Genomic DNA, 25,963 nt, shown 5'->3' with positions numbered 1-25,963 from the left:
AGTTTGGGCATATGTGGAGGAAGTGTCCTCGTCGTCATGGAGGTCTATCTCAGCAGAGAAGTCAGCCTTCGACTTCAGCACCAGTTACTTCACCACCTGCCCAGTCAGCTAGGGGTCGCCCTAGAGGGGGAGGCAGATTAGGGGGTGGCCAGGCCTATTTCTATGCCCTCCCTGCCAGACCAGGTGCTATTGCTTCAGATACTATGATTACAGGTATTGTCTCAATTTGTCACAGAGATGCCTCAGTATTATTTGACCTTGATTCCACGTATTCATATGTTTTCTCGTATTTCGCCCATTTTCTGGATTTGCCTCGTGAGTCTTTAGTTTTATCTGTTCATGTGTCTACTCCTATGGGCGATACTACTATTTTGGACCGCGTATATCGGTCATGTGTGGTGACTATTAGGGGTCTGGAGACCCAAGTGGACCATTTGCTGCTCAGTATGGTTGACTTTGATGTGATATTGGGTATGGATTGGTTATCTCCATGTCATGTTATTCTAGATTATCACGCTAAGACGGTGACGTTGGCTATGCCGAGATTTTCGAGGGTTGAGCGGAGCGGTTCTGTAGATTATGTACCAAGTAGGGTGATTTCATATTTGAAAGCTCAGCGCATGGTTGAGAAGGGTTGCCTATCTTATTTGGCTTTTGTGAGGGATGTTAGTGCAGAGACTCCTGTCATTGATTTTGTTTCGGTGGTACGTGATTTTTCGGATGTGTTTCCTGCAGACCTGTCGGGCATGCCGCCTGACAGGGATATTGACTTCGGTATTGATTTGGTGCTGGGCACTCAGCCCATTTTGATTCTACCGTATCGTATGGCACCGGCGGAGTTGAAGGAATTGAAAGAACAACTTCAAGAACTCCTTGATAAGGGGTTTATTCGACTTAGTGTGTCACCTTGGGGTGCACCGCTTCTATTCGTAAAGAAGAAGGATGGTTCCATGAGGATGCGCATTGATTACAGGCAGTTGAACAAGGTCACAGTCAAGAACAAGTATCCTTTGCCTCGTATTGATGATTTGTTTGACCAGCTTCAGGGAGCGAGGGTGTTCTCCAAGATTGATTTGAGGTCCGGTTATCACCAGCTAAAAATTCGGGATTCGGATATTCTTAAGACCACTTTCAGGATCCGATATGGCCATTATGAGTTCTTAATGATGTCTTTTGGGCTGACCAATGCCCTAGAAATGTTCATGTATTTGATGAACAATGTATTCCAGCCCTATTTGGACTCATTCATTGTTGTATTCATTGATGACATCCTGGTGTACTCTCGTAGCCAGTAGGAGCATGTTCAGCATTTGAGGATTGTGTTAAAGAGATTGAGGGAGGAGAAGCTTTATGCAAAGTTCTCCAAGTGTGAGTTTTGGCTCAGTTCAGTAGCATTCTTGGGACACGTGGTGTCCAGTAAGGGTATTCAGGTGGATCCGAAGAAGATAGAGGCGGTGCAGAGTTGGCCTAGACCGTCCTCATCCACGGAGATTAGGAGCTTCCTTGGTTTGTCGGGTTATTACCATTGCTTTGTGGAGGGATTTTCATCTATTGCATCGTCCTTGACCAAATTGACCCAAAAGGGTGCTCCATTCAGGTTGTCGGATGAGTGTGAGGAGAGCTTTCAGAAGCTCAAGACTGCTTTGACCATAACTCCAGTGTTAGTTCTGCCATCAGCTTCAGGTTCTTACACCGTGTATTGTGATACTTTAAGGATAGGCATTGGTTGTGTTTTGATGCAGGAAGGTAGGGTGATTGCCTATGCCTCGCGCCAGTTGAAGACCCATGAGAAGAACTATCCTGTCCATGATCTTGAGTTAGCAGCCATTGTTCACGCCTTGAAAATTTGGCGTCATTATTTGTATGGGGCTCATTATGAGATCTATACTGATCACCGGAGTCTGCAACATCTATTTAAACAAAAGGATCTTAATTTGCGTCAGCGGAGATGGTTGGAGCTTCTTAAGGACTATGATATCACTATTTTGTACCATTCGGGGAAGGCCAATGTGGTGGCCGATGCTTTGAGTCGCCGGGCGGAGAGTTTGGGGAGTTTAGCATATCTTCCAGCAACAGAGAGACCTTTGGCATTGGATGTTCAGGCCTTAGCGGGCCAGTTTGTGAGATTGGATATTTCGGAGCCGAGTCGGGTGTTGGCTTGTGTGATCTCCATGGGAGCGTCAGTATGATGACCCCCACTTGCTCGTTCTTCAGGACAAGGTTCGGAGAGGTGATGATAGGGATGTGACTATTGGTGATGACGGCATGTTAAGGATGCAGGGCCGGATATGTGTACCTAATGTAGATGGGCTTCGGGAGTTGATTCTTGGGGAGGCCCACAACTCGCGGTATTCCATCCATCCGGGTGCCGCGAAGATGTACCAAGATTTGAGACAACACTATTGGTAGAGGCGGATGAAGAAGGATATAGTTGGGTTTGTAGCTCGGTGTCTCAACTGTCAGCAGGTTAAGTATGAGCATCAGAGGCCGGGTGGCTTGCTTCAGAGATTAGAGATCCCATAGTGGAAGTGGGAGAGGATCACCATGGACTTCGTAGTTGGGCTCCCACGTACTTCGAGGAAGTTCGATGTTATTTGGGTTATTGTGGATCGGCTGACCAAGTTTGCGCACTTCATTCCAGTTGGTACTACTTACACTTTAGAGCGGTTAGCTGAGATTTACATCCGAGAGATTGTTCGCCTGCATGGTGTCCCAGTTTCCATCATTTCATATAGGGGTACTCAGTTCACATCGCAGTTCTTGAGGGCCGTGCAGCGAGAGTTGGGTACTCAGGTTGAGTTGAGCATAACTTTTTGCCCTCAGACGGACGGGCAGTCCGAGCACACTATTCCGATATTGGAGGACATGTTGCGCGCTTGTGTCATTAACTTTGGGGGTTCATGGGACCAGTTTCTGCCACTCACGGAGTTTGCATATAACAACAGTTATCAGTCGAGTATTCAGATGGCTCCGTACGAGGCTTTATATAGGAGGAGGTGTAGATCTCCGGTCGGATGGTTTGAGCCGGGTGAGGCTAGGCTCGTGGGTACATACTTGGTCTAGGATGCATTAGATAAGGTGAAATTGATTCAGGAGCGGCTTTGCACAGCGCAGTCTAGGCAGAAGAGCTATGCGGGCAGGAAGGTCCGTGATGTATCTTTCATGGTTGGGGAGAAGGTTTTGCTGAAGGTATAACCCATGAAGGGTGTTATGAGGTTTGGGAAGAGGGGCAAGTTGAGCCCCCGGTTCATTGGGCCTTTTGAGGTGCTTCAGAGGATTAGGGAGGTGGCTTATAAGCTTGCCTTGCCACCCAGCTTGTCGAGTATGTACCCAGTGTTTCATGTTTCCATGCTCCGGAAGTATATTGGAGTTCCGTCCCTTATTTTGGATTTCAGCACGATTCAGTTAGAGGGTGATATGACTTATGATGTGGAGCCAATGACTATTTTGGATCGACAGGTTCGAAGGTTGAGGTCAAAGGATATAGCTTCAGTGAAGGTGCAGTAGAGAGGTCAGCCTGTAGAGGAGGCCACCTGGGAGACTGAGCAGGAGATGCGGAGCAGATATCCATGCCTATTCGAGACTCCGGTATGTTTCTATACCCGTTCGAGGACGAACGGTTGTTTAAGAGGGGAAGGATGTGACGACCCGACTGGTAGTTTCGGGAGTTATAGCCCCGTTTCCCCCATTTCTGTTTCCTTTATGCTCTTAAGCTATATTATGATATACCGGGTTAGTTGGTTCGGGTCCGGAGTGGTTTCAAAGTGGAATGAGACACTTAGTCTCTAAAGTAGAAGCTTAAGATGGAAAACTCAACCAGATGTTGACCTATGTGTAAACAATCTCGAAATTTAATTCTGATGGTTCCATTAGCTTCGTTAGGTGATTTTGGACTTAAGAGCGCATCCGGAATGTGATTTAGAGGTCCATAGTGGAATTAGGCTTGAATTGGCGAAAGTTGGAAATTTGGTGATTTCGATCGGCGGTGGAAAATTTGATATCGGGGTCAGAATGGAATTCTGGAAGTTGGAGTAGGTTCGTAGTGTCATTTGTGACATGTGTGCAAAATTCGAGGTCATTCGGATGTGGTTTGGTTGGTTTCGGTATCGGATGCCGAATTTGGAAATTTAGAAGTTCTTAGGCTTGAATCTAAGGGTAATTTGGTGTTTGAATGTTGTTTTGAGTGATTCGAAGGTTCGACTAAGTTTGTATGTTGATATATGACTTGTTGGTATTTTTGGTTGAGGTCCCGAGGGCCTAGGGATGATTCCGAGTGGTTAACGGATTTGTAGAAGTTGGAAAATGCAGCTGAAACTGCAGCTTCTGCTTTTTCCGCACCTGCAGAAGGAAGAGTGGCATGTGCGAGGTCGCTGGTGCGCATGGGAAATCCGCAAGAGCGGGCAACTGGGCTAGGCAGGATGAGCAGGTGCGAGTTGGAGGTCGCATATCTGAGCCCGTAGGTGCGAAACCTGGGGCGCAGATGCGGAAAGGGGGACGCTGGGCAAGCTTCGCAGAAGCGGAGGAAATGCGCAGGAGCGCTTTCGCAGGCGTGGGGTTTTTGGCCGCAGATGCGGAACCTGAGCTCCTAAGTGAGTTCCGCACCTGCGATGGATTTTCCGCAGGTGCGGTGACGCAGAAGCGTGAAATTTGTCCGCATGTGTGAAAAATCTGGGCAAAAACCATAAATAGAACCCTTCGCGAATTTAGTTCATTTCCACCATTTTCAAGACGGTATTTGGAGCTTTTGGAGTGATTTTTGAAGGGTGATTCAAGGGATAGGGCTTGGGATATTTGGGAGAGTAATTCAAGGATTTGAAGGACCAAATGATGTCAAATTTTGATAAAATTCGTATGTATGGACTCATGAGTGAATGAGCTTTCTAGTTTTGTAAATTTGTCGGATTTCGAGACGTGGGCCCAGGGGTCGGGTTTGAGCCAATTTTGGGTTTTGGGCTAATTTGATAGTTTTTCTTGTGAAATTCATTCCATTAGCGTATATTGATGGTATTGTACTGACTGTGAATAGATTCGGAGCATTTGGGGGCTGAGTCGAGAGGCAAGAGCATTGCGGTGTAGAGATTTGACCGGTTTGAGGTAAGTAACGATTGTAAATCTAGTCCTGAGGGTATGAAATCCCAGATTTCGTATCACTTTACTATTTTGGAAGTGACGCACAAGCTAGGTGATGGGCGTGTGGGCGTGCACTGTTGGGGATTGTAACTTGTTCCGTCCCGTAGCAACTGTGAAGTTGCATATTTTGTTGAAACTATATGATACTTATATGTTTTAGAAAGAGTTTCTGTAAATTTTGGTTGAATGCCATGTTTTGGGCCATGTGCCAGTGCTGTTTGGACCCCACCCTTAGGGGCCTTTTTTTACTATCCTCTCACCGTTTTCGATTAAAAATTTATACTCAGTCATGGTTATACTTGTTTACTGCATAACTCAGTTTTATTACTCTATTTTGATGCATATAAATGTTGTTTGGGGTTGAATGCCTTATTTTTACTTAAATGCCCAAGTTGCTTGAGAGGTTTATGACTAAGTGAGGCCGAGGGCCTGATTTGTGAGGATATTTATAGGATCGGGCTGCACGCTGCAGCATGTTTGATATAGGCCAAGGGCCTGAGTGCTTCATTCCATGATTTGGCTTGATATAGAGCTTGGGCTGAAGGAGCCCCTTCGGAGTCTATACACACCCCCAGTGAGCGCAGGTACCTACTGAGTGCGAGTGCCGAGTGCTGAGTGACTGTGAGGCTTGAGTGATTGTGAGTTATGCCCGAGTGGCAAGAGTGATTGTGAGGTATGCCGGAGCGGCAAGAGTGATTGTGAGGTATGCCCGAGCGGCAAGAGTGATTGTGAGGTATCCCCGAGTGGCACGAGTGACTGTGAGGTTTGCCCGAGGGGCTTTATATGAGTGATGCTTTGCCCGAGGAGCTGTCTATGATTTCATTATTTTTTCTCACCTGTGTACTTTTTTTCCCTCTGTTTGAGAACTGTTGAAAAATATCATTAAATGATTTTTAGTGGAACTGGGTTTAAACGAGATGTTTTGATTCAAATCCTGATTTTTAAAGCATGTGGTATTTTACTGAGATTTCATGATATGAACGTTATATGCTTTATTGCTCATCACTACTGCTCAGTCTTTATTAATTATTGTTACTTATTGAGTTGGTGTACTTACGTTACTCCATGCACCTTGTGTGCAGATCCAGGTGTAGCTGGACACGGCAGCCGTTGTTGATTATTCTGGTTGCAGATCTTTCTGGGGGATAGCAAGGTAGCTGCCTGGCAATCGCAGCCCTACTCTTCTCCCTCTTATCTTCCTTTAGTTGTATTTGGCTATTTTTCAGGCTGGATAGCCTTGATATTATTAGACAGATTGTAGTAGATGCTCATGACTAGTGACAACCCCGATGTCGGGCTTTTCTTTTCCGCACTTTTGTTTTGATTTGAATTCCTTTACGAAGGTTTTTATGTTAAATGACCTTGAAATTTATCCTTGAAATAAAAATATCGGTTTGTTTTGGAAATGAGTGGGCTTGCCTAGTTCCACGATAGGCGCCATCACGACAGGGTTAGTTTGGGTCGTGACACTTTAAGAGGAAAAATAAACTTTGGTACTATTGTTGTGCAAGTGAAGGAAATAGGAGAAGCTTGCTTGACTTCAATGGAGTTGGGAGGGGGAGGGATGTCAGTATTGCGTGAGTATGTTGTGAGGAGTGAAGTGTTTTAGGTTAGGGTTTTGTGTTTTTGTTTTTTGGGCGTTTACGTGAGGGAGTTAGAAGCAAATAAGGGAACAAAAATCAAAATAAGCTCGACTAATACTTACCAGGCGACGCCTGAATTTTTACATCGCCCTAGCCCTCGCGACGCGAGGTCAGACGTGAGCTAGAGGGCTTGCTGCGCGAGGCTTGTCGCTTGAACTATCTAGCCTTTTACCTTGCGACGCTAGATATAACGCGAGCTTCAGCTCGCGTAAACCCATGCGAGGCGAGCTCTATCGCCTATTACACCGAAGCTCGCGTAAACCCATGCGAGGCGAGCTCTATCGCCTATTACACCTCGCCTCAACACATGCGAGGCGAGCTCCCATGCTAGGTTTCCTTCAGGCGACGCACAGTGCTCCGTACGGCATTCCAAAATCACCTGCAAACTTGTTAGTACCTAAAAACGAAAACAAAAATTCTAACTATACTAAAAATTAATTACAAATTGGGTTGCCTCCCAACGAGCGCCTTAGTTAACGTCGCGGCACGACAAACACAACATTACAATGGGTTGCCTCCCATGAAGCACCTGATTTAACGTCGCAGAACGACGCAGGTAATCACACTTAAGGTTCTCTCAACATTGGTGGCTTGAGCAGATGAGTCACCGACACTACTTTCGCATCATCCATGCCCAAATAATGTTTTAACCTATGCCCATTGACTCTAAACATGCGAGAGTCATTTTCTGCAGCAATCTCTACGGCACCAGTGGGGTGAATCTCTACCACACAAAATGGTCCTGACCATCTTGACTTTAATTTGCTCGGAAATAACCTCAATCTTGAATTGTATAGCAATACCATATCTCCGGGTTTAAAACTCCGCTCAAGAATATTTTTATCATGCATCATCTTCATTCTCTCCTTGTATAGTCTTGTGCTCTCAAAAGCATGGTAGCGAAACTCATCAAGCTCGTGCAACTCTGTGACTCTACTTGTACCCGCAGCTTCTATATCGAGATTCAGCTGCCTCAATGCCCATAAAGCTCTATGCTCCAACTCCACTAGTAAGTGACACGCCTTCCCAAACACCAATTTATATGGCGACATGCCAATTGGAGTTTTGAGAGCGGTACGATAGGCCCAGAGTGCATCATCTAACTTTCTCGCCCAATCCGTTCTTGTAGCATTCACAGTCTTTGTCAAAACGCTCTTTATCTCTCTGTTCGAAACTTCAACTTGCCCACTTCTTTGTGGATGATATGGGGTGGCAACCTTGTGGCGTACATCATACTTTTCTAACAACTTTGCAAAGACTCGATTACATAAGTGAGTGCCTCCGTCACTGATTATTGCCCTTGGAGTGCCAAATCGGGTGAATATATTCTTTCTCAAAAAATCAATTACCCCCTTTGCATCATTTGTAGGGAGCGTTGCAGCCTCCGCCTATTTTGACACGTAGTCCACAGCTACGAGTATGTACTTATTGCCATATGAGCTGACGAAAGGCCCCATGAAATTGATTCCCCATACATCAAACACTTCTACCTCCTGAATTGGGTTCATAGGCATTTCATGTCGGCGGGAAATATTCCCGGTTCGCTGGCATTCATCACAACCCTTCACCCATAAGTGTGCATCTTTGAACAATATCGGCCAGTAGAAGCCCGACTCCAGCACTTTCGCAGTTGTCCTTACTCCCCCGAAATGGCCACCATATGGTGACGCGTGACAAGCCTACAAAATAGAAGATTGGTTGCCACGACCCCAAATTCCCTTCGTAGGATGTCATGATGGCACCTAGTCTCTAAGACTAGGTAATCCTATCAATGCGGAATAAAAATCTAAATATGAAATAAATAAACTACAATTCAAACAATTTCAACTCCCAAACCTGGTAGAAATAAGTCACTAGCTTCTAAGAATTTATCCTCAATGTCTCTCTCTCTCTATATATATATATATATATCAAGGTCTAAAGAAAATAAGGAAGTAACACAATAATGATAGAAGGGGACTCCAGAGTCTGCGGACGCTGGCAGATATACCTCGAAGTCTCCGTGTACAGGTAACTCACTGATGTCGGGGCTGGTAAGGAGTACCTGGATCTGCACAAAAAGATGTGCAGAAGCGTAGTATGAGTACACCACAGTGGTACCCAGTAAGTGCCAAGCCTAATCTCGGTAGAGTAGTGACGAGGTCAGGTCAGGCCCTACTGGAAAATAATAATTGCATGGTAAAATGTTTAACAATATAATAAAATAAAATGACAATGGAAATGAATCAAGTAGTATGTCACCATTTAATTACACAAAATAATGGTAAATAATATCTCGTAGAATCAAAACAGAATTCTTTTCAACTTTATGAAAATCACAACAAATAATCAAAGGCAACTATGGCCATAAATCAATATCAATAAGGGCACTCACGAAGTACCGCCTCGTAGTCCCAAATCATAAATAAATTCACAATATCTCATTTCCTTATCTCACCGCGGGAGCTTTCACAATTTATTTTAAAGAAAACATTTTTTCTGAAATAACATCCCGCGTTTTAGCCATCCTTATCACACCGCATGACCTCTAGTAGTTTCCCCTACTAGCCACGCGTATCAAGCCACCCTTATCTCACCGCATGCGTTTCAATACCCAGACCTTATACCACCGCATGCATATCAATATCACAATATATCACAATTTACACCTCAAGTGCTCAAATAATTTAACTTGCCAACATAATTCAACAATAATATTTTTCACAATAAAGAGCTCACGGCTCATGCCAAAATAAGTCATCAATAATATTTTTCTACAATAAAGAGCTCACGGCTCATGCCAAAATAAATCATCAATAATATTTTTCCACAATAAAGAGCTCACGGCTCTATCACAATGAGTATGAGAATCTTACACAAATATTCAGGAATAAATAATTTAGCAAAATAATATTTCAAAATCTTTAATACGTTGCTTCAATACCAAATTTAAAATGTCAAATACTTCATATTAATAATATTTAAATTAAATTAAATCAACTTCAAATAATGCACAGAATAAAAGAAACCAAGTTTCAACTAAACAGGTAAAATAATTAGCAGGAAAAGGTCAAGCAAATTTAAAGTATACAAATCAAATTAATGATGGAGAATATAACAAGATTTAATAATTTAATTAATATGCAACAGTGATCTTCACAATTTAAAAATATAATCCTTCACATTTAGTCCGTGTACACACTCGTCACCTCGTGTACACGACTTTCATCACATTACAATTAATACTAATCCTAGGGGAAATTTTTCCCACACAAGGTTAGACAAGTCACTTACCTCGACTTGCTCTAATTTCACCAAGTAGTATGCCTTTTCCTCAATTTTCTGACTCCAATCGACTCGTATCTAGTCATAATTAATTCGATACAGTCAACAAAAATTATAGGAATCAATTTCATAAGAATATACTACAGTTTTTAATAAAATCCGAAATTAGCTCAAAAATCGCCCATGGGGCCCACGTCTCAGAATCAGGCAAAACTTATAAAATCTGACAACCCATTTAATTACGAGTCCAACCATACCAGTTTCACTCAAATCCGACTCTGAATCAACACAGAAATCTCAACAATTCGTTTCTATGAGATTTCTAAAAGTTTCTCAAATTTTCAATCTCGATACACTAATTAAATGATGAAAACAATGATATATTCGTGTATATAGACCAAATCCGAGTTAGAATCACTTACCCAAATATTTTTCCTTGAAAATCTGTCAAAAATCGCTTCTGCTTAAGCTCAAGTTCGTTAAAAATGGCAAATGGGACGAAATCCCCTCTTTTATAAATCTGCCCAGTCAGCCTTCGGAACTGGGCTTTGATCGTGGCTTCGATCATGGCCTCGAGTCTAGGCCTCGATCGTGGCTTCGATCACAGGCTCGAGTCGGGGCCTTCGGTCATGGCATCGATCATGGCATCGAGCTTGGGCCTTCGATCATGGCCTCGATCTTGAGCCTTCGATCATGGCCCTCGAGCCTTGTCTTCGATCATGGCTCTCGAGCCTGCCTTCGATCATGGCTCTCGAGCCTGCCTTCGATCATGGATCTCGAGCCTACCTTCGATCCTCAGCTCGATTTCTGGGCTCGATTTCTGGCCTTCGATTTTTTGGCTCGACTTCTAGGCTCGATGGCTCAGCAGAAGAAACATTGCAGCAGTTGTTTAAGTCCCATTTTTGATATGTTAATCATCCGAAACTCACCCGAGGCCCTCGGGACCTCAACCAAAAATACCAACAAGTCCTAAAATATCATACGAACTTATTTAAAATCTCAAATCATATCAAACAACGCTAAAATCATGAATCATGCTTCAATTCAAGCTTAATGAAACTTAGAATTTCCAACTTCTACATTCGATGTCGAAACCTATCAAATCAAGTCCGATTGACCTCAAATTTCGCACACAAGTCATAAATTACATACGGAGCTACGAAAATTTTCGAAACTGGATTCCGACCCCGATATCAAAAAGTCAACTTCCCTGTCAAACTTCCAAACTTTAAATTCCTATTTTAGCCATTTCAAGCCTAATTTCACTACGGACTTCCAAATAAAATTTCGATCACGCTCCTAAGTCCAAAATCACCATACGGAGCTGTTGGAATAATCAAAGTTCTATTCCAGGGTCGTTTGCATATAATTCGATATCCTGTCACTATTTGAACTTAAACTTTTAATTTTGTTTTATCAAAATTCCATATCTCGGACTAGGGACCTCGGAATTTGATTCCGGGCATACGCCCAAGTCCTAAATCACGATACAGACTTACCGAAACTGTCAAAATACTGATCCGAGTCCGTTTACTCAAAATGTTGACCAAAGTCAACTTAGTTGGGTTTTAAAGCTCTAATTCACATTTTAATCCATTTTTTTTACATAAAAGCTTTCCGAAAAATTTTACGGATTGCGTACACAAGTTGAGTAATGATAAATAGTGCTTTTCGAGGTCTTAAAATATATAATTAATTATTAACTTTAAAGATAATATTTTGGGTCATCACATTGGTCTATCTCAGGGATACATCTCCGGATCATGTTATCAACACAAATCCTGAATAGATAAGGCTCATCCCAATAATACATGCGACAATCATGAAAGAAATTTTTCTTTTGAACAGAAGAAAAGTCATAGGGAGCAATACCACTTGCCATGTAGTTTACAATGTCTGCATACCATGGCGCTACCTCAAGACCCGTGGCTAGTAGTTGTTCATCCGAGAAAGTCTCCACAATCTCTTCCCCCTCAACCTTCTTTTCGGCTCCTTCCAGCTTAGACAAGTGATCATCCACTTGGTTCTCCGTTCCCTTTCGGTCATGGATTTCTAAGTCAAATTATTGCAGCAGTAGCACCTATCTAATCAGGCGCGACTTTGACTCCTTTTTATCAATAAGGTACCTGAGAGCAGCATGGTCAGTATAAACAATTACCTTCGAGCTTATCAGGTATGACCTGAATTTGTCAAATGTGAACACTACTGCTAGCATCTCCTTCTCGGTCACTGTGTAATTTATTTAGGCACCACTCAAAGTTCTACTTGCATAATATATTGGATGCATGACTTTGTCTTTGCACTGCCCAAGCGCTGCTCCCACAGCATAGTCGCTTGCATCACATATCAGCTCAAATGGTTGCTCCCAGTCAAGTGCAACTATGATAGGTGATGTCACCAGCCTCTTCTTTAATTCCTCAAAAGCTACCATGCGGTCATCAGAAAATACAAAAGGGTGATCTTTTTCAAGTAATTTACACAAGGGGTTAGCAATTTTGGAAAAATCTTTTATGAACCGTCTATAGAACCCGGCGTGGCCAAGAAACACCCTCGACACTAGGTGCCCTAAGACTATACCTTCATGTACCATGAAATGGCATTTTTCCCAATTGAGCATCAGATTAGTCTCAACACATCTTTTCAGCACTCTTTTCAAATTCCTTAGGCTATCATCAAATGAGTCTCCCACCACCGAGAAGTCATCCATAAAGACCTCCATGATGTCCTCTACCATATCAGTGAAGATGGCCATCATGCACCTTTGAAATGTGGCGGGTGCATTGCATAGGCCAAACGGCATCCTCCGGAAGGCGTAGGCGCCATATGGACAGGTGAATGATGTTTTCTCTCCATCTTCCGGGGCAATGGAGATTTGATTATACCCCGAGTATCCATCCAGAAAGCAAAAGTGGGACTTCCCAGCCAATCTATCTAGCATTTGATCAATGAACGACAAGGGAAAATGGTCTTTTCGGGTGGCCTTGTTCAACCTTCTGTAGTCCATACAAATTCGCCATCACGTGACTGTTCTTGTTGATATCAACTCATTGTTCTCGTTTTGCACTACATCCATCCCACCTTTCTTAGGCACACATTGGACTGGGTTGATCCAGTTACTGTTGGAGATAGGGAAAATGATCCCCGCATCTAACCACTTTTTCACCTCCTTTTTCACAACTTCCTTCATGTTGGGGTTCAACCTTCTTTGATGTTCTCTGGAAGGTTTGTGGCCATCTTTCAGTAGAATCTTATGCATACAGAAGGCTGGGCTGATACCATTAATGTCTGCAATGGTCCAACCAATTGCAGTTTTGCACTCACTCAATACCTACAAAAGTTGTTCTTTCTGCACATCTAACAAACCAGATAAGATAATAACAGGTAAAGTTGAGTTAGGTCCCAAGAAAGCATACCTGAGGTGAGATGGTAGTGGCTTCAGTTCCAATTTTGGTGGCTCTTCTATCGATGGCTTAGCTGGAGGAATTTTTCTTTCTTCTAAGTGCAAAGGCTCAAATTCTAGCTCTCTTTTCCAAAACCTTTGGCCTTCAAGACCCAGCACCCACTCTGCCAAATCCTCTCCATTTACTTCATCAAAGTTCATGAGACAGGCTGCTAGAGGGTCTTTAGCATTCAAGGTCTCATCTTCCTCCTCCAAAATTACATCCACGGCTTCTATTAGAGAGCAGTTAGCAAATTCACTTGGTCGTCGCATAGATTTCTGCACGTTGAATGTTATTTCTTCCTCATTTAGTCTCATTTTCAGCTCTCCAGTTTCACAATCAATTAAAGCTCTCCCAGTGGCCAAGAATGGTCTTCCCAAAATTATGGGAATCTCCTCGTTAACCCGACAGTCTAGAATGACAAAATCTTCCGGGAACACAAACTTCCCAACCTGTACTAATACATTATCAAGGATACCAAAGGGCCTCTTTACTGTCCGGTCGGCTAGTTGTAGTAACATGGACGTGGGTCTAGCTTTTCCAATGCCTAACCTTTTGTAGATAGCCAAGGGCATCAAGTTTATGCTTGCCCCCAAATTACACAATGCTTTAGCAAAAGCATAGCTGCCTATCATGCATGGAATTGTGAAACTCCATGGGTCTGACAACTTCTTAGCTATGGGTCTCATCACGACTGCACTACAGGTCTGTGTCAATGTAACAGTGGACATGTCTTGGAAGTGGAATTTGCGAGACATTAAATCTTTCATCATTTTGGCATACCCATGCATCTCCCGCAATGCATCAATCAGTGGAATGTTCACCTGTATTTCATGAATTTCCTATATTGCTCGTCCTTCTGATATTTGGCCAATCTCTGCGGGAATGGTACTGAAGGTCGCTTCTTTCCTATGATTTGAGTTTTATCTTTCTCAGACACTGCTTCTACTGTCATTTCTTGTGCTACCTCAGTCTCTTTTGTAACTTTTTTTTCTTTATTTGTGCTCTCTTGTGCATGTTGTACCGTCACCTCAGTTAACTCTGTTGAAACATCTATCTCAATGGGTACTGGCACAAGTATTTCTGTAGGTCGGCTTTCGCGAGCAATCTCTTTCTCCAGATCTAGGTCTCTACCATTTCGTAGACTCACTGCCATAAGCTGTTTCGGGCCCTGATCTTTTGGATTGACTTGTGTGTCTTCAGGTAACGTCTCTTGGGGATGATTGTTTAGAGCCATAGAAATCTGTCCTAATTGAATCTCAATACCCTGTATCGCTGATTCATGTGAGTCCACTCTCTTGCATTTTTCCAGTGGACCCAATAAGTTGTTGCAGCATTCTGTTGTTGCTGTCTAGCATTCCCTTAAGTTCAACGAACCCATCATCTTGTCTCACAATGTGTTGTTGTTGAGGTTGTTGATAAGCCAACTACTGATTTTGCTGGTAATAACCATGTTGCCTTTGGTAAAGCACCACTTGACCCTATGCTCGCATAACTCCAGGATTGTTGTTGTTATTGTACTGCTACTCTACTGGTCTATATTATTGATTTTGTTGCCCCCAATTCTAACCACCTTGCCTCTGTCCCCCATAGTTGGCCACATAGTTCATATCTTTCTGATAGTACTGGTTGTCACCTTCCGCACTCAACGAGCATGCATATGGTTGGTTAATGCATGGTGTACATAAGCCCTCATTAGTCGCATCAACTATGTGTACCTGCTGCTTCTGGCTTGATTCATCGATATTCTTGGTGAGGATACTCATTTGTGTCATCAGAGTGGCCATATTTTCGGCTATAGAGTTGATTGGGTCCAAAGCCACAGAGTGAACTACATGAGTGATAGTAGAGTCTCTTATCATCCATCCTGAGTTTTGAGCCATTTTATCGAGTATGATCTTGCATTCTCTGAATGATTTGCTAAAAAATGCTCCACCCGCTGAAGCATCAACATTGGCCTTTAAGTTGTCTTCCAATCCCATGTAGAACCTCTGCCCCAACATTTGCTCTGGAATGCCATGATGTGGACACTTAACCAGTATACCCTTGAACCTCTTCCACGTTTCTTGTAGTGTTTCTATTGGTCTCTGCCTGAAGCTCAATATCTCATCAATTTGTTTGTCAGTATTATTGGGTGGGTAGAACTTGTTCATAAATTGCTTGACTAATTCCTCCCAAATAGTGATGGATTTTATGGGGAGTGAATTAAGCCAAGTCTGAGCCTCTCTCGTCACCGAGAATGGAAATAATAACAGCTTTATTGCTTTCGGTGTCACATTAGGTTACCTTTGTGTGACACATATCAACAGGAAATTTTTCAGATGCTGCTGAGGATCTTCAATGTAAGACCCTGAAAATAGTCCCTTATTCTGCAACAAATGTAGCATGTTATTTGTGATTTGAAATGATTCCGCTTGTATTTGAGGGACTGCAATTGCGGTTGCCAGATTTTCGGCGGTAGGTTGTGCTTAATCATACAAGGCTGCTTCTAGCGCAAAAGGCGCCACACCTTAATTGTTCGGGTCATTCGCATTATTTCTGTTATTTGAATTTTCTATTACGTCATCCATGTCTGGTTCGATTCGTTCTGTTGAGTTTTGTTGTTGTTTGTCCTTCTTGTTTGCACGATTCAATGCCTTGAAAACTTTTTCAGGATCTGATAATGCTTTGAACAATTTACCAGTTCTTGAGGAGTTTCTAGGCATGTACCTGTAACACCCAAGACTACAAACGTTAGAATTTCAATGTATTCAGTTTAAAATGAAGAAAATTGACTAGACTAAGAATTCTAGCACTTCTTTTAGATGCAATTAATAACACCGTTAATTCCCCGACAATGACGTCAAAATTTGATCACGCCCAACTATGCCTTATAAAAAGGATTAAGCGGTCGTTGCGAATATATTCCGGCTAATAAGTCCGGAGTCGAATCCCACAGGAAATTAACCTATCAAACACAGCTACTAGACTCACACGAACTCACGCAATCAATCTTCAGAAATATTTAAGTAATAATTTGGATGTTTACTAAATAAATATTACGTAATGAAAGTGCAACAATTAATAACTAACTACTAACGGGTTGTAGACAAGAATTAGAATGATCTAAGGTTGTGATTTCTCCTATTGTCAGAATCTTTTCCGCTATGTTTTCTATAAATTCGCCTAAGTCTTCTCTATCGATCATGAGCACTATGACTGTCGTAACTCTCTCTCGAGTAATTACCACAATTTACTAGACATATTCTCCCGAATTACGCTAGCTGGCATTAAGTATGGCTCACTCGGATCGCACCAAGGTTTCGTTATCCCTAATCCCACCTTTAAACCTTTCGTATTGATCCCTCATATACGTTAGGACTGATGTTGTTCAACAACTACCTAAATATGCACTCTCTCCCGAGTAATACATACTAAATAGGCACAGCCAATTGAGGGCCCTTCAATCAACCACAATAATATTATAGTTGAACAAATAGAGAAAATACTACGACAAATCTATATTAACGTAACAAGAAAATCATCCTTCAATAGGTTCCATCAAAACCCTAGATTAGGAGTTTAGCTACTCATACTCATAGTAACAATATCCGAAATATTTTGCATAATTAAATTACAAAGTAAGGATAAAGGGATGTAGAAATCAATGAGTCTAGCTCCCAACGGTTGTTCCACGAGCTATCCTTGCCTCCAATTGCCAAAAATCCCTCAAAAGTGGCGTTTTAGGTCTATTTATATGTGTAGAAAAAAAACCTAAATGCGTAAGCCAAGTCCTAGTCAAACTAGGAGACGAAATAAGCCTTCAACATTCGGAAAGTGCGCGCCTCAGACCTGGCCTCGCGAGGCTTCACGCGAGCTGAACCCCGCCCCAGACCTGGCGTCGCCAGCTTCAACGCCTGGTGGAGCTCGCCCCAGGCCTGGCGTCGCCAGCTCCCACGCGAGCTAAAGGGCTCGCCCAGCCTGCTCTAACGCCTGCTCTAGGCTTGGCTTCGCCAGCTTTTCATTTGTCGGCTGCTCACTTCTTTCTTTCTTCTTTTCAACTGTTTTCGAGTACGCTTTAGACTTTACTTATTCCTTTTGCTCTACTTTCATCTCCAATTCACTTACACATAAAATAGACTCCATTACGCGTAAATAAAGTATAATTTATCATTAAAGCATATAAAATGCAAGGCGAATAATATGCAAAACTATGGAATTATAGCCACACATCACCAATCTACAAATATATCTCCCTCCAATTCCAAAGAACCATATTCATGCCGCATTCAAAACTTTTGTTCTTCAATTTCTTTTATATTCACAACTTAAACCACCGATACTTAACATAAAACAAATAAGTGAATATGCATGCTTTAAGGCGGCAAACCTTATAAATGATGATTCTGAATTGTTATGCTGTAGAAGAGACAACGCTAAATCATCTTAAATGTATTTTTATTCTTCTTAAAGCAGATAACATATCTATATACATAACTATTCTTCAGGTGACATTGATTTTATATGGTGTTCGTGAACATATATTAAGGTAGTTTATGATATTTTATAGTGGTGAGCTGTTGTGGCGCTTTATTTTTTACTGTTGCTTAAGGTTTGTTCTTCTTCTTTTTCTTAATTGCAAAATGGGTTCGTTAGATTTATCGTTGTTTTGACAAATTGATGATTGAGGTTTATTCTTGATGATATTTGGAGGTTATGTTTCAAATTTGAGCTCAGATTTAAATGTCGAAGAAGGAATTTCTATTTATGGGCAATTTGCTCTTCAAGCTTATTTGGCCTTAAGTGCATGAAAACATTGGTTGCACTTTAGACTTATTTGGTCTTAAGTGTAATTTTTTCACTTCAGACTTATTGGCCTTAAGTGCATGAAGTCATTGGTCGCAATTCCGACTATTGGGCCTTAAGTGCATCCGAAATGCAATTTTTTTCACTTTAGACGTATTGGCCTTAAGTGCATGAAACCATTGGTCGCACTTCAGACTATTTGGCCTTAAGTGCATCCGAGATGCAATTTTTTCACTTTAGACGTATTGGCCTTAAGTGCATTAAACCATTGGTTGTACTTCAAACCTATTTGACCTAAGTGCATCTGAAGTGTAATTTTTTCACTTCAAACTTATTGGCCTTAAGTGCATGAAACCATTGGTTGCACTTCAGACTTATTAGGCCTTAAGTGCATTTGAGGTGCAATTTTTTCACTTCAGACCTCTCTGACCTAAGTGCATGAAAATATTTATTGTAATTCAGACCTATTTGGTCTTAAGTGTATCTTAAGTGCAATTTTTGCACTTTAGACTTAATTGGCCTTAAGTGTATTGTACTTCAGACTAATTTTTTTTTAGCTTCAGACTTATCACTAAAGTAGGTAGGCTTGCAATTTTTTTTCAAAGTGGGTATAGTTTCAATTGTGACCCCAAAACTGGGTATAGATGCAAAAGCCCCATCTTAGCCTCACTTCCTGCATCTTGTCCTCCATAGGGGCCACACCCACCTTATCCCGAATAGCTTCATACTAATCTTATCTATAATGGTATGCCCACACATTTATCTCAACATCCTCATCTCTGCTACCTTCATCCTCTGAATATGGGAGTTCTTGACTGGTCAATACTCTGCCACATACAACATAGTTGATCTAACCATCGCTTTGTAAAACTTACCTTTAAGTTTTAGTGTCACATTCTTATCGCGAAAAACATCGAAAGCAAGCCTCTATTTCATCTATCCCACTCCAATAGGATATGTGACATCCTGGTAAATGAATAGATTGTGGGTGGCGAGAGTAAAGAAAATGTAGGATCCAAATCAATTATAAAGCGAGGTTATGGAGTTTCGGAAAATGAACTAGGTGATGGATTTTTGTAACACTAAATCTATTTTGGGCAAATTTCATAAATAGTCATTAAATTCACATAACTTTATTTTGCCCACAAAAAATACTATATTATCACAACGGCTAAAAATATAACCTTCCGATGCACTATTATATAAATTTGGTTAAACATTTCAGACATAGATAAATAAATAAGTACCGAGAAATATCCAAAATGAGTTAAAGTATTCGTCGTCCAATACATTGATTTTATGTACTTCAATTTGCGTTGAATTTCCAGATCAATCACATAGTATGTTTTGGCCTAATTTTAACACAATGCTTTTTTTTTTCCGTGCATATTCACTGATTAATTTGTTGACAAAATACTTATATCGCTACATGATTTTAAGGTCTAGCATACAAAACGTTTATGATTTTATTTAGAAAACTTCAACAACGGAATAACCTAGTGTTATGTACCTTCATTCGTTTCTTTTCTTAACTTCATTTTCTTTGTTTTCGAAAATTTTGAAAATCCATTATATGATACGGGAAGTGCACTAATAAGCAATTCTCAGGAATGCTCTTTAGAGATTAGTCATTACTTATGTTGTCCTAAAACTTTGAACTAAAATTTTTAACTTCAGAGCGACTCAGGACATTCTGAAAATCTAAAATTCAGAATGCACTGGCTAATTACTAAATAGCACCTTTATGGGCAATATATTGGGCCGAGCAACTGACTCGAATTTCTTGAGAACAAGCCCACATACAAAATCTCAGCAAGAAGGGTTTCTCATCAGCTTCAGTGAAAGCTTTCTGTATTCACTTTGGCACCTTGAAGCGCGCTCCCTTACTCTGGTATCAATTCTCTATTCTTTTTTCCCCTCTTCTGCTTTTGGTAAAATCTGATTTATGCTTTTATTCATCAGTTTTTGTTGTTGAATGTGCTTTTTCATATAACCTGAATCATGTAATGTTGTAAACGAACAGTTTGATGCTTTATCCTTTGAAACTAGTAAAAATTATAACTTTGTGGGTAGTGCGAATGTCTCGCTTACATCCCCTGCTATTCATTTCATATTTTCCTTCCATTTTTACTTTATCAGAATCAATGACTCGTGGTCGTTCAAATGGTGTATAGTATAGTTCTTGACTTAGTTACTGCTTCTGCTACGAATTTAATCGCCTGGATTTGAACGAGAAAAGGAGAAATGTGAAAATGAGGACTCTGTGTATCTTTCATACCTTTCTTGTTGTGCTATTAATAGACGATGCTTATTGGTTGCCCAAAATGACATTTCTTCCATAAGCCGCATTGGTTTTAGTACTTGTTATATTCATATGCTTGTCCAGTTAGCTCAAGTATGACCGTGATTCGACCTATTGACAACTTACCAAGTTGCTATATTGCAAAATTTACCATAAAAGAATCTGCTTAATTGTGATAAAATTAGGACCTCTGATCCTCCTTCTCAGTCCGGGTGCAAACCTGGTCAAATCCCACCATCATATTCCAGCTAGTTACCCACGACTCACGAGCTGTTGAACTTGAACCAACCCAAACTAGTGTGTCCAAGTTAGGTGATTGATCTTTGGTGTTATATAGTATCTTTTTTTTTTCTTTTTTCCTTTGGGCTTCTGATATCGCATATAGTATTTGATACCAATCTTCTCAACCAAAAAAGAAGTATATCGGGGTCAGTTCATATTGACAATTGCATCCTTTCTGGTGAACCGAGTGGTATTTAGGCGGAGAAAGGTAGCGGATGGGCATATTTGAAACTGCGGATTTCTAGGTTATGACAAAAACTGCGGATTTCTGGGTTCTTTTCCTCTGTTGACTTCATTTTGTTGTGAGAGGGTTGTTTAAATCTTGAACCAAGAATTCAAGAACACTAGCCAAGATGCAACATAAAGAGTATAGAAACACATGGATCTCTACATCTCTATGCACATTGTAGATTTATCTGTCTAGTGTGAGATATTTTAATGTTCATAGATTGTAAACTTATCTGTCGAAAAGCTTATAGATGACTTAGTGTCATAGAAGTTCTTGATCTCAATAGTAAATGTTGTACGAATTAATCGTCAAGAAGAGCCTACCTTGAATCATGATGATTCTCCTAAAAACGTTGAACAATGTTTCCGTTTTTGCAGCTAAAACCTGTGAGAAACTCATTTATCTTCCTTTCACCCTTTTTTTAAGTTGTGTTTTTATATCTCACGTTCCAAAACTTAAGAGAAGTTAATGTTAGTCATATAAGGTCTCTGATTTTGATCAATCAGAGTTTAATATTTCTTAAACTCAAATAACTAAAATAGGGGAACTTGATGTCTCACAATTACTGTAAAGTGGGCACTCCGTACATTTAATGCAAAGAGGCTATATGTTGATTAAAACCTCTTTTGTAGTCAATTTGTTTTACCTAAGATATTTCCATAAGCAAGCCTCCCCAGACTCCACTTGTGGGATTACACTGGGTTTGTTGTTGTTGTTAAGCCTATATTTTGTAGTGGTTGATTACGAAGAAGCATCCTATTCTGATTCTTATTGTAGTTGTTATAGTTTCTGATAACAGGGCAAGAGCAGTAAAAGGATATGTATTCACTAATAGGATATAACAGGGCAAGAGCAGGAAAAGGATATGTATTCACTAATAGGATATACGACTCATCTCAGCGTGATTATGAGAAAACGAGAAGGATAAGAAACCTTCTCAAAGGGGCTATGTTGAGGGCATTCATATAATGTACATTCTGGCAAACTGAATGGACTTGTCAAAAGGAAAAAAGGATTGAAGGGTGCTTTGGTCATATAATTTCACTACTTTTTATTTTTTGAATTTGTTGGCTTAATTTAATGATATATAAGTTTGGTTGGGCAGTGAGGGGGTGGGTGGTTTGCGGTCTTTAGATATTACGGAATATCATGTTGAAGATGTTGTTTGCATAGGCTGAGTTGAGATGGCCCTTGTTGTATTTCAGAAAAAAATTGAAAAAGAAGGAGATATTGAGTTGTATAAAAGTTATGTCTTGAGTGAATTACGAAGATTGTCTTTATCAGGAGAAATGCTAGTTTTCTGGTTTTGATAGTCAATATGATGGTAAAAGGAGATAAGTGGCAAAGGTTGAGGAACTTGAGACTTAGGTCACAGGTTCGAATCCAACATCATGCGAACTAAGCCTAGTATTTTAGTGGGGACGAGTATATGGGTGAGCTGAATATCCCTGAGTTTCAAAGACTGCGGTTGGTCCCAGATGGATTTCTTGGTCATAAAAGAAATAAAGTTTCCATTTTCCTTCATCTTGGTAATCAAGTATTATTTCGTGTCTTTCTCCTTCTCGATCATTGATGAAAATAAGCTTGAGTCAAGGCTAGAACAAGCTATGTACATGCATTATATGTAGTTCTTACTGAACTCGAGACTAGCTTGAACTTTTAACCTTCCAACTTGACCAGCTGAGTTTATGCGCCTAGTGTTCATTTGCCTACATATGTAGTAAGGGGTCGTTTGGTGGCTGGTTAGAGTTATGCAGGTATTAGTAATGTAGGGATTAATTATGCATGAATTAGTTAAATAGGGATTAGTTATGCGAGGATTAGTTATACAACAACAACAACCCAGTAAAATCCCACAAATGGGGTCTGGGGAGGGTAGAGTGTACGCAGACCTTACTCCTACCCCGGAGGGGTAGAGAGGTTGTTTCCGAAAGACACTCGGCACAAGAAGAAGAAAATAAATAATAGGGATTAGTTATGCGGAGATTAATTAAGCGGTTTATATAAGGATTAGTAATTTAGAAATATAATGTGAGTATTATTCATTGTTAGTCTAGTTTATTCTATTAAAATTGTAGTATTTTTTAAATATATTTTCTTAAACAAAAACATACAAGTTTGAATAGAGGGTGTTCTTGTCATTTTGAGTTTTAATACGAGTATTACTAATACATTTATAAGTTATTCCATCTTCTACCATGCATAAATAATAGATTTCCTCATAACTTATACATGTATTAGTTATGCGGAAAAGAAAATTATGAACCAAACATTCTATTAGCAATGCTATGTCTTATGTGAAAAAGAGAAAAAACCAACCAAACATTGTATAACTTATGCTAGATTCTATGTGGATATTATTATTTTTTTTCATTTTTGTAACCAAACAATGTATAAATTTGTTTTGTTGTTTTGGTAAGGTTATAGGACAAAAGTTGTCAAACGTGTTTTTGTGCAAGTTGGGATATTTGGAATGAAAATCAATAATTTACCAACCACTAAAATTTTTCTGGCCATGAACATTTGATTAGCTCCTCAAGCTGCTGCCAACTTACTAACCTAATCATTGTGAACTACTGTCTGAATTTTTTTTTCAAGTTTAAATTTGTTTAGGGTTTCATCTATTTAGTTCTACATATCTTGGAAGACCAAATTTTCATATTTGTTTTTGTTGTCTCTACCAGATAAGCTGATGGGTGATAAGAAGAAGGCCGGAGCTCTATTCGTGAGGCTCGTTTCAGCTGCTGGAACTGGGTTTTTCTATGTAAAGAAGAAGACCAAAAAGCTTCAAACGACTCAGACGAAACTTGAATTTAGAAAGTTTGATCCTCGTGTGAATCGTCATGTTTTGTTCAAGGAAGAAAAGATGAAGTGATACAAATGCCAAACATGTATCAAATTCTCTTTTAATATCTGGCTTTCCTTTGCAGAAACCAGATGTGAAATTAGATAAAAGAGCATTGCTCAACTTTGTGCCACAACAATAGGTTTGGTGTGTTTAGTTATGTTTATGTAATCATCTGACTTCGTTCGTGATCTTGTCGAGTGAAACACAGTTATAGAAGAGCGGCTGTGAACGAACAATTCATTTTGTTTACTGCAATAACTTTTGCTCTCACAATTACAGGAAATTAGCTAAACGAACCCTTTCATCAGCCTGGAACCAGGCTGTTTTTGAGTCTTTGAGTTCCAACTATGATTAGATAAAATTGGAAATGAAACTAACCAAATGACACTACAGGAAATTATCTAAAAGAACCTTTTCTAGGCATTGCGTCATGATGTTTTTTAGTCTTTAGTTTTAATTACAAGAAATAAAGCTTCAAATATGAAGATTTATGGGAAATATAATAGCTATCAACATAACTAAATATATACGGATATGAATGCAAGTCATATATACTTCAATTACTTAATCATAGTTAAGTAAACAAAGTAGTAATAGTATATACATTTGCTTTACTTTTCCCTTAATATAGGCCTCTGATTTTGCAAATGTTCCAAAAAACCCTTCCCTTTCTCTGTCAAATTGTACTAACCACGTGAAACTTGTTCTAAGTGAAGAGTCACTATTGTTCTTCACAAAACAACAAGACATCACGAAAGGAAAGAACATCACACAACAACCAATAATTCGAAGCTCTTTTAAGTCTAAGTTGTGGTTCCTATTGCAAGTTTTGCATTTTTACTCTCTTGCTGTTCCATTATATATTTACTTTCCTCTTTGATACTTGTTGTCAAAGAGGAAAGAAACAATTCACCCAAGAAGTTTGATGGGCCGAAATGACAAGGCATCATATAAGAACTAACAAAGCAAATTTGACGGCGACAAATCAGACATAAAAATAAAATTATAGTAAAAGAGAATATTAATTAACGAGTTTGGTCAATTGACCTACATTCATAAAAAAATTTACTAATAAAAAAAAAAGTACTAAAATATTGATAGAGAAGTTTTTCCCTAACCAATACTCTCAAAACCCTAAAAGATTATATTATAGATACTCCCTTATTCTTGTATGAGAATGAAAGATCTTCAATTTATAAAACTTCAAAACTTTTCCACCAAGAAACGATTAGCAAAATATGGTGGAGATCTACATTTTTTTTAGAAAAATTAAAAATTAAATATGATAAACTTCTTTTCCTTCTTCAAAAAAAGGTAAAGTCCAATATGGTAAGAAAAACAGTGCAAACCTTAATAACTCTCTTTAATAATGGTCTGAAACGTTGCATGAGCAGTAACAAAGTCAGGAATTTATACAAATGGATTCAAAACAAAAGTTATTAGAATATCACACGTAGGATTTAAACCTATGACCCAAGCAATTTTTGAACCCCCTATACCACTCCAAATGAATCCTCCTTTACATATATCAAGAGGATTTTATAGTTTAATTTGTATACAACAAAAAAATATTTGGTTCTATCCTATTTATACAGTATAATATTCAGTCAAAAAATATTCCGTTGAACGTCCCTCCTAACGTTCCTGTGTGTGAGGCTAATATAAGCAGCATTTACCAATAATTTTAATGATTTTGAAGCCAATGTGAATTTAAGAATAGAATATTAGTTATTTTCTTGTTTCCCTTTCGGTCAATAGAAGCTACAAATCCATTGGAAGGTGAACCAAGAATGCTGATATGAGTCAAGAATTCTGATAAGAAAATTTAAAATCTTAAAAAAATACCATACATGAAATTCGTATATGTATTTTCCTTATGTCAAACGGAATTCAAAATCTTATATACATATTATTTTTTTTAAATGTGATGCCCCATGATAGAGGGCGGGCCGATGAGGACGAGTCAAACAGGACTGACAGGCTTCTAGGCTGACAAGCTTCTGAATAAGGGGTCCACATGTCACCTTAGGTGAATCTCAT

The 25,963-nt window shown here is 39.9% G+C and overlaps 2 protein-coding genes and 1 non-coding gene across 4 annotated transcripts; 2 read left to right on the top strand and 1 right to left on the bottom strand.

The window, feature by feature from the left end:
• Positions 1–13,053: 13,053 nt before the first annotated feature.
• LOC138898590 (uncharacterized) lies at positions 13,054–14,268 on the bottom strand. The gene is made up of 2 exons (XM_070184666.1): positions 13,451–14,268; positions 13,054–13,306 (listed from the first exon to the last, which is right to left on the bottom strand). Exons 1-2 carry the CDS (start codon positions 14,266–14,268, stop codon positions 13,054–13,056), a joined length of 1,071 nt encoding a protein of 356 aa, XP_070040767.1.
• Positions 14,269–15,490: 1,222 nt separating this feature from the next.
• LOC117279575 (small nucleolar RNA R71) lies at positions 15,491–15,597 on the top strand. Its single transcript, XR_004509984.1, has one exon. It is a non-coding gene; the product is annotated as a small nucleolar RNA R71 (small nucleolar RNA).
• Positions 15,598–20,037: 4,440 nt separating this feature from the next.
• Positions 20,038–24,215, top strand: LOC104107975 (uncharacterized). 2 transcript variants are annotated; one of them, XM_009616926.4, is made up of 2 exons: positions 20,038–20,153; positions 23,760–24,215. In XM_009616926.4, exon 2 carries the CDS (start codon positions 23,768–23,770, stop codon positions 23,948–23,950), a length of 183 nt encoding a protein of 60 aa, XP_009615221.1. In that variant the 5' UTR covers positions 20,038–20,153; positions 23,760–23,767; the 3' UTR covers positions 23,951–24,215. The 2 variants fall into 2 exon arrangements, with proteins under 2 accessions (XP_009615221.1, XP_018630273.2); XM_018774757.2 differs by having other exon boundaries at positions 20,153–20,193.
• The last annotated feature ends 1,748 nt before the right edge of the window (positions 24,216–25,963 follow it).

Source organism: Nicotiana tomentosiformis, chromosome 9 (genome assembly GCF_000390325.3).
Source record: "Nicotiana tomentosiformis chromosome 9, ASM39032v3, whole genome shotgun sequence".
NCBI lineage: Eukaryota > Viridiplantae > Streptophyta > Magnoliopsida > Solanales > Solanaceae > Nicotiana > Nicotiana tomentosiformis.
Note: the sequence above shows the minus strand (reverse complement) of the source record. Positions and strands in the feature narration are given on the sequence as shown.